Source organism: Natator depressus, chromosome 7, assembly GCF_965152275.1.
Source record: "Natator depressus isolate rNatDep1 chromosome 7, rNatDep2.hap1, whole genome shotgun sequence".
In the NCBI taxonomy this organism is placed as follows: domain Eukaryota; kingdom Metazoa; phylum Chordata; order Testudines; family Cheloniidae; genus Natator; species Natator depressus.
The window spans coordinates 81,343,351-81,369,553 of record NC_134240.1 but is presented as its reverse complement, the minus strand read 5'-3'; the positions used below and the strand labels follow the sequence as shown (position 1 = coordinate 81,369,553).

The window sequence follows — 26,203 nt, the reverse complement described above, 5'->3', positions numbered from 1 at the left end:
ATGGAACTCTCTGATTCTCAGGAAGCTGTTACCCAGCTGAATGTTCCTGGGCCAGCTCTGGCTTTCCAAAACATCAGTTACTTTGTCCCCATCACCAAGTCCTTTTTCTCAAAAGAAGTAGAAGAAAAGGAAATTCTCAGGGATGTCAGGTAAGGAATGGTTCTTCCCTGTAAAGGCATAGCCAAAATAAGGACTCATGGGGCTCTGGAGCCATAGAGACCTAGGAAATCTTAAATATCAGAATATTGAACACCCCATATTTGACAGAGCACAATTAAATTGCATAATAAAATTAGTTATCTGTCTCAGGGTTGTCTATGGTTCCTATCACAGCAATGTCTAAGTACTGCCCAAAAATTAATACTCATACTGAGTGTGCTCTAAATGGCAATATTCTCATGGCCTTGCTTCGTTTCTGTCTGCTTCTCTGGGTGATTATTGAGTTATTCTTTCTTTCTTTCTTCTTCCTCCTTTCCAATCTCTCTGATAGTCCAAGGGAAATGCCATCACCAGGGAAGGTCTTATCAAAGAGAGTTGGATTCTGCCTGATGTCTGGCAATAAGGTGCTCCTGCAGTGTCCCATACACAGGAGAGCCTTATCCTGAGCCAGTTTGGTTGAAGCACCTCTGTGGAGCATTGCTATCTCTGAGAGTAGCAAATAGTGGTCAGTGGGGAAGATAGGTAAGCGGTGAGATAGCTTGGACCCTGACCATTAAGTGCCTCCTAGATCAGTACTGGTGATTTAAATTCATTTTGGAAAGGAAGAGGCAGCCAGTGCTCACACCAGGCTTTGTTGGATGATCTTGGGCATGCTGCTGTGTGAGCTTCAACTTCTTGGGGGAGATCATGCTCCGGCCCAGTTATTATAACCCAGTCTTACCTGGAGACCCAGCCCTCTGCCCTCCCACGCAGGCCCCAGGTACCACCGGTCAGGTTTCCACAGGGGCAGTGACATTCATAGCACTGTTTGTGTGTCAGTGGTTTCATGAGCAACTTATTGTTGACAACAAAATGACATTTTTAATATTTCTGGGGCCAGTGCAAGCAGGTGGGACTCTCTGTGTCTGGTCCAACCAAAGCTAGCTCAGAAATTCAGCAGTGTCCTAGGAATACATGCTCCTCAATCCTGCAGAAATATCCAGATCCCCAATCTCTCTTTCCCCTTGTTTTATCGATCCCCATCTTCCAGGCCCTTCATCCTTCCTGCTGAGGAGCAAAGGGTGCCCTCTATCAACCCATCAGGGCTGATCCTTAATTGACTGAAGGGGTCATTGATGAAGAACACAAGGCACCCCTCCCTCAAGAGACAGAGCATGCTAGCTCTTTGGGGCAGGGACCATCTCTTTGTTATATGTTTGTACGGTGTCTAAAACAAGGGGCTTAAATAATAAACAACGTGGGCTGCATTACACTGCCAGCCCCTGCCAGTTTGTGGGACAGCAGGCAGACGGGGAATTTCACAAAGGTTTTCCTTCATGGCACAACAGAGGAAGACCCCCTTTCCTCCTAACACCAACCATTTGAAGATGAAACACCCTTATGCACCCTCTGTATGCCCTGTCAATCAGGGAGTGACTCCAGTACCCTTGCACTTATCAATTGCTACGGGATATTCATGTCTATGGCAATTATCATTTCCCTCTGTCATCACCCATCACATCTCTTCAGCTATCCACCCAGAGCTTCATTGGACCAGACAGCTAGAGACCCCAAGTTATTCCTGGGGCTTCAAGGCACAAAGCTGCAGATGCCAAATCCCAGGCTTGCAAGAGTAAATGGTAAGCATGTTAAATCTGAAATGGCACATAAGAGGCTGGCACTGCCGTGGATTCCAAAGTCCCGAAGTATCAAAGGGCAGATTCTGCAGCGAGTGCATGTGCTTTGCTGTGGATTAATTGATGCCCTCTGAAACATGACCAGGCTGGTGTGCATACTTTATGAGAGCTGGAATGCCTCACAGAAAACACCCCTCATATCGGTTCCTCATATCTGCTGCAGTAACGCTACTGTGAATCATTTAATTGCCAGCGTCAGCAGATGAGTTCTGCCTCTGCTTGGGATATGGGAGATCTATGAACAATCACTGGATCCCAAGATTCCAGCTAACACACAACACCTACGTGTTTAGTATGACCATCATTTATTATTATTTATATTTTAGTAGCACAAAGGGGTTCCAGCTAAGATCAGGTCCCCACTGTGCTGTGTATTGTCCAGAGAGATGAGACAGTCCGTATCTTAAAGAGCTTGCAATTTAAGTTTAAGATTAGAGGCCAGAAGTGGGTGTAACAAACAAATGGAGGGATGGTGGGGCTGGGGTGACAGTAGTGTTCACACATATCTACAGGCACTAACTGTGTGCATAGTTTGAAGGTTCAGATGTGTGTTTAAAGGGTGAGTTTTGAGCTAAATGAAGATACTGGTAGCAATAATCCCAGTTCCCTGCCTGCCTGCTCAGTATCACCTGGCCGTGTTTGGTAGGATCACAGTAGGAGTGATCTCATGGATGGATCTGAAGGAGATGGTGTCGTCACTTTATGGATTAGATTCGGGAAGGTGTTTCACACATAAGGGGAGTCATGGAAGAAAGGGGAGTCATGGCTTGGGAGAAGTGAACAAATAGGCCGTGAGAGTTGGCATAATCAGTGGAGGAAAGAGGGCAGCTGACAATACTATAAAGACAAAGTAAGTGGGCAAAGTGGGGTTAAATTGTGAACAGCCTTAAAGATAAGAATTAGGAGCTATATGATGTGGTGGAGATGGGGGCGGCTGTGAAGAGATTTAACGGGGGGCTGGGAATGATGTGGTCCGAAGGGCAAGCCAGGAAGCTGATCTTAGCAGCAACATTTCGATTGGGCCTGAGTGGGTGTTTTTCTTTGGAAATTACCTTTGTACAATTACCGCCAGCTCTCAGTGCCCATGCCTCCAGCTCAGTACCTCCACAACAAGTCACGCTGTGACACAAACATTCCTTTGGGGGTCTGTACCAGCTTTGAGAACAGCTCAGTGCACATCACACAGCATGGGCAGCCATTTGTGCCCAGGCCGATCCTGGAGTTTACTTTTCACAAATAGCACACACTCTATCAGAAAGCCTGTCTTCTGTCTCTTTCCCTTTTCAGCCAATAACTGCCTCTTGCTTTCACTTAACCAGCTTGCCCACTCTGGGTTTCTTGTCATGTGAAATCATTCCCTAAACAGTTTATAATACTACTTCTTTTCGCAGTGGCATTATGAAGCCTGGAATGAATGCCATTTTAGGACCAACCGGAAGTGGCAAAACCTCGTAAGTATGGCTGTATAAATTAATGCCTCTTGCATCACTTTTGATATCTCTTCTATTGCAAAGAAGGAAAAAGGACTGAGATTCAATACCCACCCACCCCAGGGTGGGTTGGTATCTGCAGTTCTGGGTTTGGGTACATTGGCAGAGCAGAGTCTGAATACTGGGATTCATTTCCCTCTCACCACAGGAAACAGCAATACCTGTAGGACAAAATTGGTTTCTGAAGACAACTGCTTAGCTACTTTAGTAGAGCAGTGTTGGGAAATCCAAAGCTGAATGAACTTGGAGAGTGCATGCAGGACTGGGCTGGAAGGGTCCATAGGTTGGAGTGATATGGGGAGAGGCCCTGTATTGAGAAACTGTTAAAAGTCAACCTTTTTTCCTCAGACTCCTTGATGTACTTGCGGGGTGGAAGGACCCGAAGGGGCTTAGAAGTGGACAAATCTTCATGGATGGGAAGCCAGCAAACTCACAGTTTCACCTATGCTCTGCTTACATAGTGCAGGTGAGTCAGGGCAGAATCCATGATGCCTCCAAGTTTGTGCACAGGCCTATCTGATTTTCCACTGGAATAGTATGCTGAGCCTGAAATGCCCAGGACGTGCAGCGGCAAGGATTCATGATGTTGGTTAATTGCAGATGTGTATTCCTTATGGCTACAGCAGAGTATCAGTTTAGGATCCTGAAATATCACTTCACTCAGCCATAACTACATGACTCTGTCATCATAGGCATTTTCTCCATTTGGAGCATTGTCTTTTCCTTAAGAGACTACAAGTCTCTGTCTCTTTCTCCCACTGAGAACTCTCAGGGCCGGCCCTCAACATTTTGGCATCTGAGGCGGGGAGCTCAAATGACGCCCCCATACCCTCTTGCTTGGGCCAAAACTTTGAAAGGTCTCAATTCTGCCTTCTTCCTGTTCCACTCCACTCATGGTACTGCTCTGCTACCTACCCCAATAAAGGAGAACTAACAATTTAAAATGCCTTGTTCAAAAATTTTAACACTTAACTTTCAAATGCCTGAGCAGCAAATGTAACTTTTCTTGTCTGCATAGTAAACACTGGCATTTTTATCTGTTTGAATAATCAAAGTGGTGCTTTCCCTGCCTTCTTGGTTGCAAAGATTTGAACTGCTTCCTGAAGGTCCACAGTCTGGACCAGCTCATGCTCTATTGAGATGGTTGCAAGGCCGACAAGTCTCTCCTGTGTCATTGTGGAGCATAGATGAGTTTTCATTAACTTCAGCTTGGAGAAGCTGCGTTCTCCACTGGCAACTGTTACAAGAAGTGTTAGAAGTATGCGCAGAGCAACAAAAGCATTTGGAAAGAGGGTGGTCATCTTATTTGTGCAAATATATTTCAGAACAGCCTTTGGAGTTGATCCTGCTGAAACATATCTTGAAAGGGCTTTCAGTTCATCACCTAAATCACTCGCATCTATATTGCGCATGTCATCATGTATCAACACTGTCTCTAGTGCCCTGCATTGCTGGTGTAGGTCCTCTTCAGGTATAGTGAGGAGTTTTGGAATATCATACAACATTCCAAATATATTGCTGTGTTCCTTGAGCTGCATGAAACATTCTTCAACAGACTGTATTGCACAATCTAGAACCTGGTTAAAGAATTCAACTTTGAATTGTTGTTTGGGGTCTCTTATGGGATTATCCCGTGCCTCATAATCAAAATGTCGTCTTCTTCGGTGACTCTTGTATTCTTGAGTGGGTGGGAAAATAACTTGAGCGTGAAGTTCCTCTGCCAGCTTCTGTGCACTCTTCAGAACGTTTTGAAATCCCTCATCTGACCAGTAAGACTGTAGCTATGACTTTGCTTTGTCCCGTTGTTCCATTGCTCCAGATATATCAAGGTCAACACTTTGGAGTCTCTTGCTTACAATATTTATTTCAAACAGCATGTCATGCCACAACGCTAAGCCACACAGAAATTTGAAGTTATGTATGTTTCTGGTGATTCCATTTCCCTCTGCCACTGTTCTCCCATGAACAGGTCCTGTCCAAGCATTATCCTCCATAATGGCAACTATGGCATCATCTATCTTCCCAATTTGGTGTTTGATAGGGTTTATTGCCTCCACTTGACTTTCCCATCATGTGGCACTCAGTGGTTTCAGTGTCACAGAGGATGTTCCCAGATGTTGCTTCAAAATTTGCCATCGATGAGTTGATGCAGAGAAAAATACATAGATGCTTTGAATTACATTAAAAAATTCAGCAGCCTCACTAGAAGCTGATGCTGCATCACTGACCACCAAGTTCAATGAATGAGAACTGCATGGGACCAAAAAAGCTTGAGGGTTTAACTCTCGGATCCGTGTCTGCACTCCTCTGTTCTTTCCTCTCTCATGTTGGCACCATTATTGTAGCCCTGACTTTTCCTGTCAGCTATCGCAATTCCCGTATCTTCCAGCTTTTTAAGAAGCACATTTGTCATACCAGCTCCTGTAGTATCATCAATGTCAATAAATTCTAGAGAATGCTCTCTGACAGTCACCATTGAAGGGACATTTTCACTAGGTTCTGTTGTTGTTACAAAACGCACCATTAAAGTAACTTGTTCCATATGGCTGATGTCAGGTGTGCAATCCAGAATAATAGAGTAATATCTTGCTGACTTCAGATCTGCCATAATCTTCTGTTTGACTTTTGTTGCCAGTAACTGTATGATCTCATTTTTAATTGTTTTTCCAAGGTAGTGGTGGGTGTACATTTCTTGGGTCGTGACTCTTCTTAGATGATCCTGGAATACAGCATCAAACTCAGCCATCACCGCCACAGTTTTAAGGAAGTTTCCATTGTTTGGCACATACAGCTGATCTGAAGCGCCACACAGGTTTTGGGTAGCAAGCATTCTCACAATAGCAATGAGCCTTTTCAGAACATTTGCCAATAAAGAGACTCTGATGCAACCTTCTCTTGATGCTGATCATCTATGGTGGCCTTTAACCTTAGTCTCATCTCAAGCTCTTTCCACCTATGGAATGCTCTCTGGTGATTTGCTGCCTTCTCATGGCATGCCAGATTTCTAGCCCTTTGTTTCTGTAGAACCCAGTGTGCCTGGAACATTAGACTGGAAGAGTTTGCAACAAAAACAGTATGCAGCATCCTGGGTTTTTGAGTACATAAGCCATGGCCTCTCCACTTTGTCACCATTGGGGATTTCATGCCAGTAATGTGTTGGATGGAAACTTCTATTTTCATTGTCTTTGGGGAACATGAAGTTTTTCACTTGCTGTGGCCCATGCAGTACAAGGAAGTCCCTCAGTCTACTGCTCAAGTGGGTCCACAGTCCTGGATCATCTAGACTTAAAGAACTAAACTCAGCAGCTGCTGTTTCTTGCGCCTCCACCACACTCTTCTCTGATCTACACTTTTCTTCAGGAATGTGCATGGTTACATCCATTTGAGATGGAGATAGGGATGCTGCAGTAGCTGCCAGGTCACTTGCACTCTGACGAACTGGAAAATCAGGCATCTCCTCACCACTCACATCCTCACGGGGGCCGGAAGGCTCATCGTGAACATTTGTGTCTATGTATCTCAGGAGAGCTCCTTCCTGCTTAGATAGAAAAGCTTCCTTTGCTTTCTTTCTTTTTCTGAATGCTGCCCCAGAGGGGCGTTTTCTTCTTTCACTCATGACTGCTGTTCTGTGCCAGCTATAGTGGCTCTCAACACTCAATTGAAGGAGACAAATAAGCAGGCTGGTAGCAGGGCCTGAGTGAGGGAAGATATCAGCATCTTAAGGACCTAACTGGCTCCTACTACTTCAGTTGACTGACTGTTCTCCTCAAGTGGGTTCAGGGAAGCTGCAGGAAACAGGAAGCTCCCTGAGAAGCTGGGGTTAATCAGTCCAGGCTCCTGAGGGTGCTAGAGAGGTACATAAGAGGCTCCTCCTCCTCTCTCTCCCTGCAGCTCCTGCTGCTTTCTGTTATTCCCTCTAACTTTTTCTCCTGCCTGTCTGCTATGTCTCTTGTGCCCTCCTTCCTCCAGAACAGCACTCCACCATCTCTGTGCAACTAGAGCAGAGAGAATACATATGCACCGGCAGCAGACACAATTTTCTACACTCTGGGTCTTAGTGGCACCCACCCCCACAGTCTGGCACCTGAGGTGGCTGCCTCAGTTCGCCTCATGGCAAGGCCAGCCCTGAGAACTCTATGGAAGCCATTAGACCTCTGTATTCCTCTCACCAGGAATCCCCTTTGGGTACAGTCTATCTGTAAGGACTTCACATTACTAGAACAGTGTTGATGATACTAGGACCCACTAAGGAGGTCTTTTCTCTCAAAGCACTGGCTGATTTTCCTCTTTAAATCAAGTGTTTTCCATTGTTTTGTGCTGCCACAGGAGGATATTCTGATGGGAACACTCACTGTTCGTGAGAACCTTCAGTTCTCTGCCAGCTTGCGCCTCCCACAGAGCCGGAACAGTGAAGCAGGAAAGCAGCTGAAGGTCAATGCAGTGATACAGGAGCTGGGGCTACAGGAGTGTGCTGACACCAAGGTTACTGTACTATCTTTTTATTAAAACAAGGCAGAGGTTGTACATGTACTCACACAGCAACACCACCTCTCATTTCAAGCAGTAGCTTCCTTATGTGTGTGCACAAGCACCTGATAGGACCCTTTTCACACACTAACAGTGACAGAGGTGTATGATATGGTGGGTGATTTGAGTTGCACGTGTAGATTCTATCCTCTGCATGCACAGGGTGAACAGATCACCCACAGGTATTTGCTTTTGCAACTTTGCATGTACTGTACATCCAACCCTGCTTAGGCCAACAGCAGGGTTTCAATCTGGGGCTTTCAGTTTTGAAAACCATGAGGTTTTACTGCCTGAGCTAAAGGACTGAGTCTGTCAGCTGGAAGCAGGTTCAAATGTTTCATATGGGCCAGCCATTAGAGAGGGACAAAGTCCCACAATCTCCTAGAGTGGGTTACACATTGGAGATGCCGGCCTCTTCTGCCATTTCTCTCTCTAACTCCCTCCCCTTAATCGGAGGGAGACAGGGAGATGGGATGGGGAGCGGGTAGGTCCGGTAAGAGAGCAATACTGTGCTCTTGTTAGGCTCACAGAGCTTAGAGGTGGGCTCTTTGGGCAGATCTTGTATGAGAACCACGACTTCTTTGTTTCCAGTTTGCCCCTTGGCTAGGGTGATTCTGATCCTGGGAAATACAGACCAGTAAGGATTATTTCAATGCCAGGTGAATTGTTTGAAATAATGACAAATGGAATTATAAATCATCAAGTGAACATGATATGATAAGGAGAAACCAGCATGGCTTCTGGAGCTCAGAGTGATGGGACGCAAGAGAGGATACAGCTGCTCCTGTTAAAATGTGGGAAGATGACTGAAAGGACAGGAGCGCCCCTAGCTATATGTTTACCATTTGTGTCCATCTCAGATCAACCCACTCACTACGGCCTGTATTTAAACTCATCTGCCTCCTCTCTGAGGTTCTTTGCTTTCTTTCTTTTCTCTGTGGTATCAGATTGGCACTGAGTTCTTGCGTGGTGTCTCAGGGGGTGAGAAGAAGCGGTGCAGCATTGGCATGGAACTAATCACTGCACCTTCACTGATATTCCTGGATGAGCCAACTACGGGACTGGATGCCAACACAGCTAATTCCATCATGCAGCTGCTGCACCAGTGAGCCATTCTCTGTTTCTGATGCTCCACTCCATTAAGATTTTTGGAATTTCATTTTGATATTATCCCCCTTTCCATACTCAAGCTGTCTCACAATGATCTAGCAAAGCAACAGGTTATATACAGCATAGGCACTGCATAAATATTGAAAAGGCAGGTCAACAATAATGCATGCAGCCAGGCATATTAACACCTGTTTTGAGATAAAGCTATAGTCTGAAAACTAGGCTCACACCAGTTTCTTTTCAAATAGTAGTCTGAGGCATTTAGCTTCCATCTAGACAGCCCTTAGAGACATAGGCAGCAAATACCTTAATGTAGCTTTGCCTCCAAAATACAGTTCACATTAAGGCCTAAATTCTAGCTGGCCTGGGACTGTGATATTTACCACGTGCTTCTTCTGTTTTGCAGACTCTCCAGGAAAGGAAGAACTGTGATTTTCTCTATTCACCAGCCACGTTATTCCATCTTCCGTCTGCTTGATCATCTAACGCTGATGAACAAGGGAGAAATCATTTATGCAGGACCAGCTGAAGAGTCCACTGGCTATTTCAACAGTATTGGTAGGGGGTGAGACTGCGGCAGGATGAGAATTATATTTCCTACTGCTACAGGACAGCTACACATGGGTGTTTGTTAATGAAACCCTTAACAGTAGCAGACAAGGTTTCTAGGTGCACAAACCTAGTGCTAATAAAAGGATGCACTAGGAGAACCTCGGCCAGACAGGCAAGCAGTTCACTATTCAAGGACACCATGGAAAACGGTTTTGATTCAAATCTTAACTGCATCAGCCAACTCACAGTGTGCAAAGGCCAACTTCATTGCTTCATGGTTGTCCTTTGCCCGGTCCGTGCAAAAGAGCTGGATTTAACTCTCTGTCCAGGACTCTAACTCACAAAGACAGCAGAGACTGGGTATATTTAGGAGATAGTAAAGTGGGGGAAGCAGACGGGGAAAACATAAGAAAGTGCTGCCCTACAGGGGTGCTATGTGCATCCTGAGGAAGAGGAATGACAGGCATCAATGCACAGCAACATATTTTAACTGGTCCAAGGAGAAGTGTAGATGGTTCAATTCACACGAGATTAGAAGACGTACAGACGCATGATACATCAGGAAGACAGACAGGTCCATTTAAAAGAAACAAGAGGTTTATTTCAGGTTCCTTTGTGAGATATTGTGTTGACCAGTAAGTTAGTTGGTTTAGGAGTGAAGTTGGCTGTGAAGGACTGATCTGTGAGAGGGCCCGGCTGGTTGATGTGTTTTAAGAGAAGGCTGGTTTGGCTAAGGTAATTATTGGTTGCTGAGGAGGCACTAGTTTGACATGAGGTTGGTTGGTTAATCTGAACGGTTCTTTGGCTCTCTGGGAAGGCGGGGTACGGGGCACTAGAAAATGTTTGCGATGTAATTCAAAACCCTTGAAATGAAAGGTTTTTGCATTTTCTTCTTAATTTTTTTAAAGTCCTACTTGATGTAATTTCACTTTTTTTTTCATTCAACATTAGAAGCATTTTTGAGTGGAAATAGGTTAATTGAAAATCTCAACATTTTTAATTGCATCAGGACAAATTATCATATTAAAATGTGTGAACTCAGATTTTCACAGGTTTTAAGATGCAACTGTCCATTTCCCCAAAATGTCAAAAAGGAAAACTTCTGTGCCACAAAATGTCCTGAGACTAAATATAGTATTTTGGATGATATTTAGCACAGAGATTTTGTCATTTTCTCACATTGCTAGTTGGGTGTGAGGTTAGCTTTTATTTTCTCTTGTGATATGGTGTATTTCAGGTTACCAGTGTGAAGCATTTAACAATCCTTTGGACTTCTTCCTGGATGTCATCGGTGGAGAGATCATGCAGTCCCAGCCTAGTCCAGAGCTAGGTGAGTGCTGTAAAATTACATTGGCTGAGAAAGAGAGAGGTGGTGGTGAGACAGAAGCTAGGACAATGTCTTGCAAATCCACTTCAACAAAAAATACATCGGGATTGTAAAACAGAGGTAGCCAAACTTCTGCAGTGCCCATTCCAGCATTTAGCTCAGAGCCTGAACACAACACACTGGATTCTCCTCAAAATAATTCTTGTTCACGCCTGGTGCTAATTCCTTTCTACCTCAATCACTTGCCAGTGTTACGCACATACAGATGCAGTCTCAGAGTAACATTTTTATGCTATATTTTCCCTTTAGCAAGCAGACCTGCCAAGGCATCATCGAATTCATATGCAGATTGCTGTGGTTCTTTTTACTTTTCAGTTGTGTTTAAGGGTATGCAAATGGTGACTAGAAAGTTACTAGCAGTGATAAAAATGCTGGTGTGATTATTAGCAATCTTTGTCGCTTTTCTGGGAGTTGGCTAACACTTTCAAAATCCTTCAAAAGCAAAGTTGAAGCAGGAATGGAAAGTTTTGACCTGGGGCTGTCCCATTTTGTCTGCAGCCTTAGTGAGAGAGTCCGATTCTCATAGCAGCTCTTGTAGTGACAAGAATCCACTGCCCATCTACTACCACAAGTCCCACTATTATGAGCAGCTGCAGGAAGAGTTGGAAAACCTACAGTCATTCAAGAGCCACCTCAGCAATGCAGTTCCAACAAAAGCCACCTATGCCACCTCATTCTTCCACCAGGTGAGGGAAAAGGGAGGAAAATGCAACATAAAAGACACAAGAAAAGGAAGGTTTCAGGGTTTGTGGTCTTAAAGCAGCAATCAGTAGATTCTTGCAGAGGACCTTGTGAGACTTATTCATTGTGCAGCAATTCCAGTGAGACCTCGGAGTCTAAGACTTCATAGATATTAGGGTTGGAAGAGACCCCAGGAGGTCATCTAGTCCAACCCCCTGCTCAAAGGCGGGACCAACCCCGACTAAATCCTTCCAGCAACATAAATATTCTTAATTTTTGTAACCACATAGGACCAGATTCAGGGATCCTGTGCCCTGGCCAATTAGCAAGTTGTGTGCTGAGTATCTCCATGAGGCCGCTGGGAGAAGAAACCCACTGAGTCACTCTGCAGAGGCATTGGGCTGAAGCAGCTCTGCAAGGCCCCAGTTTTCCCTGCTCTAAGGAATGAAAACCAGAGGATTAACACAGCAGTGGATCCTCAGGATCTACTCCTCCTTACACTGTGCTGTGCAGGGAGACCCAATGGAGCTGGGCTGTGCGCCACACTAGCCTCCCCCCATATTTAACCCCATTGTGCCGCAGACTTGCACAGGTGCCACTGCCAAGGAACCTCCACAGCCACAGAGTTGAACTTCTCCCTTAATGAGGAGCCTAACCCTGCTTTTCCTGTAGGAAAGCACATCCCCAGGTACTCACCTCAGAAGGTTCCCCTTCAGTAATTTGAGTTTGCAATGTACAGTGAAGAAGCAGCTACTTTTGCTGTCATGCTGGGGAAGGATTTCTATAGTCCATCATTCAAAATAAACTGTGAAATTAAGGAACAATTTAAGGCAGGTAAATTGAAAACTTTCCTTAAAAATAATATAATGGATGGAACAGAATAAACTTTTTCAGAGATATGTAAATTACATTATACAACATGAATCAGACCCTCTGCTGGTGTAAATTGGCATCACTTCATTAAAGTGAAGGCCACCATTCTGATTTACGCCATCTAAGGATCTGGCCCTGTATATTGATGGGGTTTATGTTTAATGTTACTGATCTTACAAAGTAACCGAGTACACTGAGTCAGGGGGGTGGGCAGGGGAAGAGGGGAAGATTAAAACAAAAATCAGAAAGTGAATGTTTACCTATGACAATGACTTCCTTCTCAGGCACAGGCAGCTGGGAGTTGTAAAGAATGCACCACTGAGAGCGTGGTGTTAATTTTTTTAAATCATGAGAAAAATCAGATACGCAGTCTCTCTCTGATTGCAAATGTAATTCTGTTCGAGCAAATGTGTGAACAAATGACAAGAGCTTCAGAGCTCATTCTACTTCTATTACAGTCTTTGAAAATAAGGCAATGTTCTCTGACATGCACAGATGTACCCAATTCCTAAACTTTACACATATCATCCCACCAAAATAACATATCTACGGGAAAGGAGGGCAGTTTAAAAGCCTAACTAAGTACCAGAAAATTATATATTAGAAGTCAGATACCTTAAAAAAAAACCTTACCATATTCTACAGTAATTATCCAGAATACTGCAGTTTACCATTGCTATAGTGCACTGAACTACTACTGAAGATGACTGAAGTATTTTTAAATAAGAATAGCTACGTGGAGATACATAAGTAAAACATGTATGCTCTAGGGCAGTGGTTCCCAAACTTGGGATGCCACTTGTGCAGGGAAAGCCCCTGGCGGGCCGCGCCGGTTTGTTTACCTGCCGTGTCCACAGGTTCAGCCGATCGCGGCTCCCACTGGCTGCAGTTCGCCGCTGCAGGCCAATGGGGGCTGCGGGAAGGAGCGCAGGCTGAGGGACCTACCAGCCGCCGCTTCCCACAGCCTCCATTGGCCTGGAGTGGCGAACCGCGGCCAGTGGGAGCTGCATTCGGCCGAACCTGCGGCGGCAGGTAAACAAACTGGCCCATCCCGCCAGGGGCTTTCCCTGAACAAGCGGCCTCCCAAGTTTGGGAAACACTCCTCTCAGGTGTTGAGTGGTTTGGCATTGTTCCAGAGTAAAGGTGAATGGACAATTGCTGCAGGCAATGGAGAGACTGTTTCTCTGACATTTGCCTGTGTCTGGTTTAGAAGCCATCTTTATGAAAGTGAGATTGATGCTAAACTTTCCAGATTATATTCTCCACTAGAGGCAGGCTCCCTAGCTATAGCTTGCACATAATAGTCAATGGGAATTTGGGAAATCCCAAGTACTTGGTTTCAAAGAATTCATATCACACCAATCTGAGGCTGTTACCTTGTGGATATTGCTGTGCACCTGCCATGCATGGTGTGTGGGGATGGGTCATAGTTCCAATCAATTAGAGCAGGCACATCTTGGGAGGGCTCAATCTTGCTCAGGGTCTGGGGCGGGAGGTTGAGCATCATTTCACTCAAGAGAAATCCCTGTGAAGAGTGCAGTTGAAAGGAACTTGCAGCTAGTTTCCTTTGCTAGGATGGATGGTAGCTTCAACATGCAGTTTTGAGCATGGAGAAAGCAGGGGAGAAAACAAAGAGAACATCAGGACTCAAACATCAGGGTTGTAAAGAATCCTCAATAAAAAATAAAGTCCAATAGACTGGCCTGGGATATTTCAAGGAGGAGATTTAATTTATGTATGTATAAATTATGCACTCATGTATGTTCCCTTAGCTGTATGTTGTGAGCAATCGCAATGTGAAGAACATCCTGAGGAATCCTCAGACATCCATTGGTCAGCTCCTTTTGGGCACTTTCTTCTCCATATTGGTGGGGCTCATTTTCTACCAAGTACCGGCCACTCTGCCTGAAGCCTTTCAGAACAGGTGAGAGAAAGAACAGAATCTTTAGTCCCTTCCTCCAGCTGGTAGTCTGAGGGAGGACGGATGGATAGATGAAAGGAGTGGCTCACTTCCAGAATGAATGAAGAGATGCAGACAAGTTCCTTTCAAGTAGCCCAAGTGAGCATAATATCCTGGGGCACCCAAGGAGTTAGGAGAGGGAACCTGATATGGAACCAAAATCTGCTGAAGTCATCAGGGAATATTCCCAGTAGGGAGGACAGTGACAGACTCAAAAATTTTCCACCTGTAATTGAACACTTACCTTGGTGAGGACCTGATTCCCAAACCTAACTTCCAAGGCAGTGTAATGTGAGAGCCGTAAAAAGCATGAGAGAACTCTCTGCCCTTTGTGTACAAGTCCAGCAGAGAACTCCAAATAAATCTCTTTTCCTTTTCTTCCCTTCTCTGCAGGTTAGGAGCTTTCTTCTTCCTGGTCATCAATCAGGTCTTTGGGAATCTGTCTGCAGTGGAGCTCTTCATCAATGAGAGAAAACTCTTCATGTGAGTGACTCTAAAACTCCTTCAAATCAAAATGTTGGAAACAGGCATAAACAGGCTGTGGCTGCAGAGTTTGGGGCAGATCTACCCACCACCACAGAATTGTGCTCCAATAATTAAGCCCTCCCAAAGTTTCAAATCATGTCCACATCTGTCTAAAAAAGGAAGGGAAAGAGACAATGAATCCCCACTCCTAATGCCAAAAGCCTCAGATGCCTTGTAGATGTCAGATCCCAAACTATTTCCAATGCCTTCCCAAGATGCCAAACGCCCCATCTGTTCCTTGTCCTGTTACCGAAATCTTCACCTTCCCCCAACAGCTTTTACAAAAATTATGCATTTTCAACACCAAAATCAGCAGCACCTTAAAAACTAAAAATCTGGGGCAGCATGAAATGACTTGATTTTGACATCAAAATAAAAAAGACACAGGAATAATGAATAGATTGTATTATTCATTTTCAGGTTTCACTTGTTTAAAAAAATTGTGCACTTTTTCTGAACCTCGCCACAGAATTTCCAGATTTCAACACGGGAACACCTCAGAAATAAGGATGTCACAGAATTTAGGTCCAGCTGGACCTTAGAAATGGCCAGAAGATCATAAAGCTGAGAAAGTCTGGCTCAGCTCCCAACTTTAAAATGCTCAGTATTATTTCAAAACAAATACAGTCATAGCCAATTGAAATCTATACATGCAAATATAAGGACACTCTGTTCGGTCAGTCACAGTATAGCATGCAAGTAGCATCTACAGACATGGCAGAATAACAGCGGAGAGAAGTGAATGGACACATTTCAGAAAGAAAAGACTAAATACAGGAAAGGTGCAGTTTCTACATCCTACTCTGGAGAAACCACGATGGGGGGAAAGAAAGGAATTGGATATTTGAGGAGAGCGAGGACTGGTTGACAGAAAAGGGAAAGATTACTTTGAAGAAAAAAAGAGAGTGTGTGTGTTTGTGTGTGTGTATTTGGGGCACGTTCATCTAAGAACTTAAGGTATAATCCTACATAATTTGTAATCAATGAAAGTAAGATAGAGCCCTGCCTTGAATAGGAGAAACAGTATTACTGGATTCTGAAGCAGACGAGAAGCTTGAAGCTAGAGAAGATTTCTGATGTTTTCACATTTCTAGATATGGATGAAGAGACTGGCCACCACATTTTGGACAAAGTGAAATTTGGGTCAGAGGAAGACCACTGAAGGAAGGAGGAAGTTACAAGCAGTAAGACAAGAGGAGATAGAGGCATGGAGGAGAGTTTCATCAGAGGAGAAGTCAGGATAGCATCATATGTGGTGATGTTTTAGATGTGATAGGAAGATTTACAGACTAGGAAGAAACAGGAGGCAGAAATCGTAGAAGATAAAGCTGATTGCATATGTTTATGAAAGTAAGGGTAAATGAGAGAGGTGTATCAAAGATGAAGATGAAGGCAATAGTTTTTCTTCAGGATGTTGTGCTTACTAATTATTTAATGGCATATCTGTTTGGAGATGAAGAAAGTTCTGATGGAGACAGAAGTTGATGAAATTGAGGGAGAGAGGAGTAAGGAAAGTACTGAAATACTAAAGTGGTTACAGAGTTAAATCTCGTAAATGTATGAAGAAGCTCTTTGATTTTCAATGTTTTTATTTATTGCATACATTTTTCCAGACATGAGAGCTCCAGGGGATACTACAGGACCTCAGCATATTTTCTGGCCAAGGTGTTTGCTGATCTGATTCCCAATCGTATCATCCCCTTGTTGATGTTCTCTGCCATATCGTACTTCATGATGGGTAAGTACTGAATTTCCTTTAGCTCAGCACCTCTTTGAGGAAGTGATTCAGGACAAAAATCACCATGGGAAAATGCCACAAAAACTTTGGGGGTAATATCAAACTCTGGCAAGTCTGAAATGTCATATTGCACAGATTTCTGTGGTGATTGTGCTTTGTTATTAATTTTTGCAATTATGTCACATTGCTCATAATCAGAGGTAAAAATTTCTCTCTTTATGTACAAACTTTGTATAGAACTTCCCAGGATGCCTCTATTCATTATTTTTTCTTCCTCCCCTCCCCAATAATAAGACAAAATCATCTTATTTCTAGTATACCACTAGCTCTGACTCCAGTTGGTTGCGTTTTCACAAAGCAGTGCTGTATCAGTTCCCGACAGGACTCCAGCAGTGTGGCCTTCTAAGTTTCCCCCAGAGCTTAGCGAACAGTGCAGGAAAATCAGTCAGATGATCTCAATATTTGAGACATGTGAAGAGTTAAACAAACCCACGCAGCCAAACTGCTAATTTTAGCATGATTATATACACTAGGATGAAAACAGGCCCAGATTTCTAGTAAATAAAAACATGTTGAGGGATGCACTCTCTAGCTGCTCTTTAGTGGTAAATCTGGCACTCACAGCCCCACCCTGCAAACTCCTCATGGATCCACTGAGCTTTGTCATAACCATGCCCAAAATACAAACCAAAATTTAGTAATGGGAGATTTCTCACAACATTGTCCTGGAAGGATACGCTATGGATCCAGCACTGAAAGCATCCCCACTGCAGTGCTTGTTATGAAGCCTTTAATTCCAGAAAATGCCAAGTTGGAGTCCTGTAGCGGGAACCACCTTATACTGTAGCAATTCCATGGCAATGGATCCAGACCTTTCCACAGTACTGAGTCACTTTCTCTCTGTCACCATACACAGGTCTGAAACAGGATGCAGGATCTTTCTTCCTGTATGTTCTTTCCCTCAGTCTGACAAATCTGGCAGCCGTGAGCATGGCCTTCCTGGTGAGCGCCAGTGTCAGCACCTTCGCCATCGCTAATGTCTTAATCGCACTGCCTTTCGTCTTCATGATGGTGAGAACTTTTTATCCACTCAAGGGCAGCCTTGCAGGATGTATAGAGCCTACTGGAATCAGAGATGGGCCTAAATCTCAACATTCAGTTCGGATCCGGATTTCAAATATCCCATATTCTAGGGGTGCTCAGATCTGAGGCTTTGGTTTGGGTCCCTACTGGAATGCTCTGGGAAGCAAGATACAGAGCAACTGTAGCTATAAACAATATGTTATTAGTACAGCTGGTCTAAGCGGAGAGGTCTGGTCTAGTCTGGTCTGAGGACAAGACAGGCAGTCAGCAATGCCTGAGTTCTAATTCTGCCTCTGCACCTGTCATGTTCCTGTACCAGATATGGACTGGCTACTAGAGCTTACTCATGCACACAGATGTGATCATCATAAGATCCTTTACCACTCTGCCAGGTATGGCTGAGGTTAGTGTAAATAAGGTACAGCAGAACCCCGTTTATCTGATCTAATTGGGACCAGGGCCAGATTGGCTAATCAAAAATTTGGATAATTCGGAGAATGGGAAATTGTGAGGCTGCAGCACCATCTAGGGCCACAGGAGAGATTGCCCGCTTCTGGACCTGTGTGCGCTGGTTGTTGGGTTAATATGGAGAGCCGGATAATGGAGGGTCAGATAAACAGGGTTCTACTGTATTTTGTACACAGCACCACCTAGTGGCTGAACGGCATAGTACAGTTTAGAATTCCATTACATCTCCCCCTTTAAGTTCTATATTCTTACCATTTACAATATTTACACTGTCGCATTGTCTTTGAAATTCAGTACATATCAGTCTGCTAAGTGTGTCTGTATCATACTGGTTTTCTAATTATATGACCCAAATGTGTAACAATTTGGTCATCTAGCTGTCTGTTAGTTTCAATGACAGGCTTTAGTTGGTTTGGAATCCTTGAGTATTCTCTTGTTGTTCTGCATCTGCCATCTGTACAGTTTGCTCTGTTGATTTTTCTTTCTGAGAAAAGAAACTGTAGATGTTGATGGTCTCTGCTGAACTCTCCGTTGTCAGTCTCAATCACATATAATCTGTGTGCTGGATTCTTTTTCTTTACAAGAGCTGGAGCTGTTCATCCTTTTTCTCCGTCCAATTTGACATGAACACAGTCACCAAGTTGTAGACCTGGCAGTCCTCTAACTGAACGATGTCTGTTGTAAAAGTGTTCATAAACTCTTTTAGCCTTTTTATCTGACTTGGCTACTCTCTTCATGTCTCGGCACTTTGTTCCGGTTTTGGAAAAGACTGTATCTACAATCATTCTGAGGTATCTTCCCATCAGGAGTTGTACGGGACTATATCCAGTAACCACTATTGGTGTTTATCTGTAACTCAGAAGAACAAGAAACGGACCTTCGAGCTGTAGGATTTTCTTGGCTATTCGTATAGCTCTCTCACCCGTTCCATTCGCTTGTGGGTAACATGAACCGCTAGTAATATGGTCAAAAACATATTTAATTTGGATTCAGTTAAATTCTGTTGCAGTGAACTGTGGTCCATTGTCTGTCACTAGCTGTACTGGAATACTGAAGTGAGCAAAAGTGCATTTCAATTTCTCGATAATACTGCGACGTTATATCTTTCAAGTACATTATTTTTATATATCTGGAAAAATAGCCCACTACAACCAGGTAATGATGTCCTCTAAATTTGCATAAATCCTGCAGCTAGTTTCTTTCAAGTTTTCTCTGCTAGTAGTGTTTGTATACTGTATGGTTCAGTATTACCTCAAGTTGATTTGTACTAGATGTCCCTTCAAAAGTACAATATCATCAAATCCTCCATCAGGTTCTTCCATATTTGTCACTAGGCCCATCATGGCTGCCACACTGCAGCTGCAAAGTTTGTTGGTCTTTGATCCTTTAGTCACATGCACTCTGAATGCATAGCTTTTGTCTATTGTGGTAAATCCAGGACAAACAGTGTGGTAAACCGAGGACAAACAGCTACAAAAAAGGGAGGGGGTAGTAATTAGTCCCAGGGGATTAAAAGGCCTTTCCCTGTCCCCTGAGGAGATAACCAGGGGGAAATAAGGTTCAGCTGGAAAAGAGGTTGCTAGGGAGCTAATTAGGTTCAGCTGGCTCCAACTGCTGGAGTCCTTTTTAAACCCTCCGCATCCTGGAAGGAGGGGGGCAGGAGTGAGAGAAGCAGGGAAGCTGCCAGTAGGCTAAGGGCAGCAAGACACTGAACCCTTCCAGGAAGGGAGGCTGCTCTCCCTCCCCAGAAGGGAAGGAAAACAAACACAAGGGACTGATCAGGGAAAGGAATAACTGGACCCTGTGCTACCTGTAAGGATTTGCCTTGCCCAAGCAGGTGTCTCCAAGGCTAACAAGGACTGAGTCTGCTGAGGAGAACAAGGTACTTTGCCACACTGTGTAGGTTGTTTCTGTGGTGAATTGGACCATGCAGTTCAGAATACCTCCAGGGCTAGTCAGAGTTGTGTCCTGTCATCTCTACAAGAAGTTAAAGGTGATAGTTTTAAAGTCAACAGTCTTGTCCTGAATATTAAATTTCACTCTGCATGCAGGCTGTGTCATCACAAGCGGTATATCCAAGAAACAATGGCTCTTGTTTGTCTGTAATATGAGTCAATTTCCAGACTGCTTTGGTGTGATGCAACACCTGCAACATGTCCATATTTCCTGTATGTATTACACTGTGTGCATCTGTCTGGACATGAATCATCTCTTGGTAATTTGTCCCTCTTAGCCTGGGAGTTCTTGCTCTTTGCTTCAGGGGTTTTATGGTAAGGACTTTTAACACTCAAGTGTCTGAAAAACCTGAAACTAGCTTAGAAACTGAAAACAAATTTCTCTGTTTTACTGTGTCACCATTTTAGACTGTTTTTGCTATTTCAGTAGCTGTGGCTAGGGTTAAATCTCTCTTCAACTATAGCTGCTGTGAAAGTTTTTTTTTGGTTAACCCAATAACCAAACCAGCCTGTCTCTGGTATTTTCTGTTTTGCATTCCTCAAATCCAATGTATGCAGAGCTCTTAACATTTTCCCTAGTTCTTGAATTCTCAGGTGAAAACTTGCTCTTTCATAAACCACATTTCTCTGAGGTATAAAGCATGCACCAAACATAGCCAGAACCCTTTCAGAGTCATCTTTGTGACTGTCTTCAGTAAAGTAAAAAGATTTAAAGATATGTTCTATCTGTTTCCCCATAGCATAAAGGTGATTTGATACTTATATATTTCCAGTTTCTTTGTGCAGCTGGATAGCAATATGAAATCTTGCAGAATATTGTTTCCAGTCTGTCAAAGCTGAAGTTCTCTGGGGCATTAAAGAGTGGCATGTTGGTGAGATCCTGCAACCTTTGTTGCTATTTTCCCTCTGTTTCTGTTCTTAGTTTACTCCACATACCATGTCACATTCCTGTACCAGATATGGACTGGCTACAGAGCTTGCTTATTATACACCCCAGATAAGTTCATCATAAGATCTTTTAAGGCTCTGCCAGGTATGGCTGAGTTTAGCTTAAATAAGGTATTTTCATGCAGCAGCACCTAGTGACTGAACAGTATAATACAGTTTACGGTTCCATTACCATACCTGTGATCTTAAGTAAGTCGCAAAGTCTCTGACTCAGTTTTTCCACTTGTAAATGAGGTTAATCCTTACCTATTTCAAATGGGTGATTTGAGATGTTTGTTAAATATTTGTAAAGCAGTTTAAAAATGGAAAACATTACAGACTTTTTAACTTCTCACACATATTGTACGAAAAATATGCATGTTTGTATTCCATGTCTTGAGTAACAGTCTAATGGTACATTATTCTCCCCACTAGGATGTACAATTAGAAGAGGCTTCAGTCCATGCTTTAATGGCCTTTGTATTTTTTATTGTAATACATTGCACAATACAAACAACTGGAGATGCCTAAAACACTATATTCTAAAACAACTAAAGACATTTCTTATGGAAAAAGTAGTTTCTGAACACACATTAGCTACTGTTCTAAGCTAATCATTTTAAATGAAAGCTACTAGTATTAGGAAGTCCTAGTAAACTTTAGGGACAAATAGTCTGAAAAAATATTTTACAAAACCATTTTTAGCTAATAAATATACTAGTAATCTTAAACTAGATTTTTTTTTTTTAAACAACGCAGAAATTGGGTAAACATCCTTAGCATTGTTGTTTTCCTACTCAGAAGATAGTGGATAGGAACACCATATATTTGATAAAAAATAATTTCCCTATTCTCCCTTTCATGAATGAGGGCTACTATTTGGCTCAAGATGTGTGGTACTGAGGAACAACTCCCAAGCACTTTGGGGGACAAAAGGCAAGCATATCGTTAATAATATGTTCTACATTGTTTTTTGCACTGTCTCCTACAGGTCTTTGGTGGGTTCCTTGTAAACCTGAACTCCATGCTGAGTTGGCTGTCCTGGATCAAATGGATCAGCATCTTCCATTATGGAATGAATGTGAGTCACAGCCCTCACAGGGGAGATGTGGCAAAGTACAAAACAGCAGGTTCAAAAGTAAAGTGAACTTCATCCCCCAATTGCTAAAATTGAGTCAGGGCATCACGGTCATGCTGCATTTCCCAAATCTCTTCCATACTGGGACCACCCTCTATTCCAAGGTTGGGAAGGGACCACAACCAAAATGGAACATTCCATGTCTCTGGGAAGGCAATTCTGTTCTTGCTATATAGTTTATTCATCTGCCATTTCCTAACAGATGAGATTTTTTTAAACATATGTTTCCTGTTTTAGGCCCTGACCATCAATGAGCTCACAGGAGCAGTTTTCCATTTGAACTCTTCCATGTAAGTACTCACTCTGTTCACCAACCACCAAAAACAACCCAAAAGAGCCAAGGGAAGGTAGAGGCTGTCATATCTGACATACTTCACCACAGGGGTGCATACAAGCGTTCAATTTATAGAGTATTTTTGGATACACAGGAGTCTGACATACCACACAGGTACCCAATGGAGTATAAATAGAGGAGGCCATGATGTCATATCTGTTGAAGGAGAGGCTGCAGTGTCAATACATATTCAGTGAGCCAGTGTTTAACTAACTTATAAACAGGAAGAACAGTACACAGGAATATCCTGTAATAAATATTACACATTAGAGGGAGCTGTCATTCCAATATATAACAATATTCTTCCAAAATCTCTAACTTCACCATTTTTAAAATGTTCTTTTAACACAATGTGTCATGCATAAAGGGTACAAAATGCTTTAGCAACATTTCTTCACATACTAGTACATTTAACCTTAAATGCTGCACTAAATATAAACCGCACCACAGGTAAGATTTTCAGAAGTGCTCAAGAAACTTGAGTACTTTTCTGAATCTCACCCAATATGTATAATCTAAAATTATTTAAAATGCATAGGTAGATGTCTCTAACTAGTAGTGGGTTTTTTATTCCTTGTGTGCAATATTTTTCCCCTTCTGTGATAGTGTGATAGTCAGTGCAGTGTCTCCAGTTATCTCTTTCTTCCCTCACACAAGGGAAGGTGAATCTGTAAATGTCACTAGATTTCTCTATTGTAAATCGGCAGGCATGGTAATAAAAGTCACTGTAATTATTAGGTTAGAAATTGGTTCTGGCTGTTCCTCATGCAGATAACCTGCACCTCCACACAAAAATTTGTCAGGACAGATGCAAGACATAGGCACTTTCAGGAAACAAAGAACATGGATATCACAGAAGTCACCTATCTGGAAGTACAAAGCATTTTCAGACCAGAGAAATACATGGGGGCATTTTACATGGCATTTTTAGGCAACACAGGAGGCATATAGCAAGCGAACAACAAGATCATATAAAGCATTTATGGAACTTAGGGATTGACAGGCCACATATGGGATACCACAGAGGTTCATGCAGAGTGGGCCCACAGGAAGTTCATAGCAGGATGTTACAGGAGCATATGTATTATGGTTAAAGTACTTACAAACACTTAATGGCTCACCTGGGAACTCACATAGTCAGATCATCAGTACTTAGAAGAGCTCATTATAGGAACTCACTAGGCAGGACACATAATACACCCTTACAGGAGTTATATACCTTGATAAAACATCAACAGCTACTGCAGAATTACAGAATACACAGAGGCATACAATAGGCCCATTAAAAACCAGTACAATGTCCCATTAACAAGGACAGCTCATTTATTTAGAAAAACCAGGTTCATTTGTCAAGGGTCTTCTAGGCATCTGAACATGGACTACATCTCTTCATTCAGGGAGCATCCAGGTGGGTGGGTCAAGGCTGGCAGCTGTCCGCAAGAGCAAATGCATCACTTCCATAACATGCCTTATCTACTGCAGCCCACAAGCAGAAGGCTTCCCCATAGTTGCTTCCAAGCAACTGTAAAGAGAAGATGGCACTCTCTGAATGAAGCACTGCAGTACTTCACTACAGGGGTTATCATTGAGCTAGATGTTGCAGAAAGTTAACGCACTCCATTTTTCACTAATTAGTAGCTATTGTGACTAATTACACAAATTAAAAGAGCTAGTGAGTTTGGTGTTCTCCAGATAGCCTCCAGGGAGCAGTCTTTGTCCAGGAGAGGTTCAGGGCAGGATCACAGTGCATTGACAGAGCCACGGCTCAGACTGGAATAACTTGAAGTGACAACCTTGCAGGTCAGGACCTAGTTGCATTAGCAAAGCTGTGGGAAAGGAACAGAAGGAGAGACATGCACAGTGCCCTCCTTTGCTACACCTGGTTCTAATCAATACATTCTCACTTATCACCACTAAAACTTATCATAACATTTAACATAAAAACAATTGTGTTTTATTTGTTTGAACAGTGCCGAACACCCGTGTCTGTTTGTTGCAGGGTCCCTGGAGAGGTGTACTTGCAGCAGCAAGGCATCAACTACAGCACCTGGGGCTTGTGGGAGAATGAGGTTGCTCTCCTGTGCTTGTCACTTGCGTTCCTGTTCTTTGCCTACATCCAGCTGTTAAGAGTGAATCGCTGGAAGTAAAATGGGCAATTTCCAGCTACATTCCATCAGGGCAGCAGTCATGCAGAGTTCACCTTGGCCCCTGCTATCAGTATAGTCTTGATTTCAGATACCTCCTGATTTGTGCAGTTCTTCCCTTCAGTCACCAGAAGGCTGTAAATGCAAAGTTAATTTGACCAAGACTGACAGATTGGAAAGTGTCAACATATGTGTAAAAACATTCATTAAATATAAATGTATTTTACCTTTTAATGTAGAAAATGGTCAGATACACTTATAACAATCCATGGCCCATAATAATCAGCTAACCTCACACAAGTGTGGTTAACAGAACACAAGATAGTTTTCTGCTAAAACATAGGACAAGCCACAAACCCCTTAGCTAAAGGAGAATTGTCTCTAGCTACCAATAATTATTCTTGCATTTTCATCCTTACTACACAAATTCTTGATTATGCTTTGGTCATCATTTGCTATGACTACCCCAACTTTTCTAGCCATCCCACATCTCAGCTCATCACTAACTATGCAAAATACCCCAATCATCCTTATATCACTTTACCTCTTTATAACTTTGTGCTGGCTGTGATGCTGGCAGACCAGGGGTCAGCAAACACCAAGGTCCCCATGCCTCAGTTGAATACTGACAAATACATAGTTGAAATCAGTCTGGCTCACCTGTGTGTTTATATTGTTAAAAATACAGATTAGAATTATAAGCATGTGTTTAGACTTTATAGAATGCTTGTGAGTTGCTGCATGCATTAATCTCACTTAAAACATCTGTATCCCATATTATAAGGTAATATTTGAGCATTTGCACTGTAAGCCTCTATAACTGCGTAAATCATGAGATAGGAGAGAGACATTAACTAGTGTGAAATGCTAGTCTCCAACGGAAGGTGTTATGTCCTGCCCAACAAGGAAGGCCCATCAACATCAGACAGATTGAGTAGAACATTAAAAAGGACAAAAGAATTTTGTTGTTTACTCTCCTTCCACCCATGAAGATGAATCTTGCAAGTGAATTCCTCCCATCAGCTAAATTTACAGCTCAAAGCAGAAGGGGGAACAGGAATAAAAGCCCTAACAAGGAGGAACTGTATCTCATTGCTCCTTGGACTCTGCTGGCAAGGTTTATAGGCATAAGCAAGGAATCCTCAGCTGCTAAGCCTGAGTTAGCCCTAAAGGACAGAGCTTGCTTATTACAAAAGTGTCTTATGTTTTGAAATTTAAGATTGGAACTTGTTTGTCTGTAATATGTTTATCTGCTTTAACCTTGTAAACAACTCTTTAATTTCCTTTTCCTATATAATAAATCTGTGTATATTTTATTATCGGATTGGCTACAAGCATTCTCTTTGGTGTGAGATGTAAGGTGCAAATGACCTGGGGTAAGTGACTGGTCTTTTAGGAGTGGAAGTAACCTAAATATTGCTGATTTGTGGTGTAAGGGACCATCTATCACAAAGGCAAGCTTACCTAAGTGACAAG

General features: G+C 42.9%; 1 protein-coding gene across 1 annotated transcript; it reads left to right on the top strand.

Annotated features, from left to right (window-relative positions):
- On the top strand, positions 1-24,890 carry LOC141991338 (broad substrate specificity ATP-binding cassette transporter ABCG2-like). The gene is made up of 15 exons (XM_074959640.1): positions 1-149; positions 3,227-3,286; positions 3,674-3,791; positions 7,652-7,807; positions 8,800-8,957; positions 9,369-9,520; positions 10,752-10,844; positions 11,400-11,587; positions 14,228-14,379; positions 14,809-14,898; positions 16,554-16,678; positions 17,595-17,749; positions 22,103-22,192; positions 22,487-22,539; positions 24,583-24,890. Exons 1-15 carry the CDS (start codon positions 1-3, stop codon positions 24,728-24,730), a joined length of 1,887 nt encoding a protein of 628 aa, XP_074815741.1. The 3' UTR covers positions 24,731-24,890.
- The last annotated feature ends 1,313 nt before the right edge of the window (positions 24,891-26,203 follow it).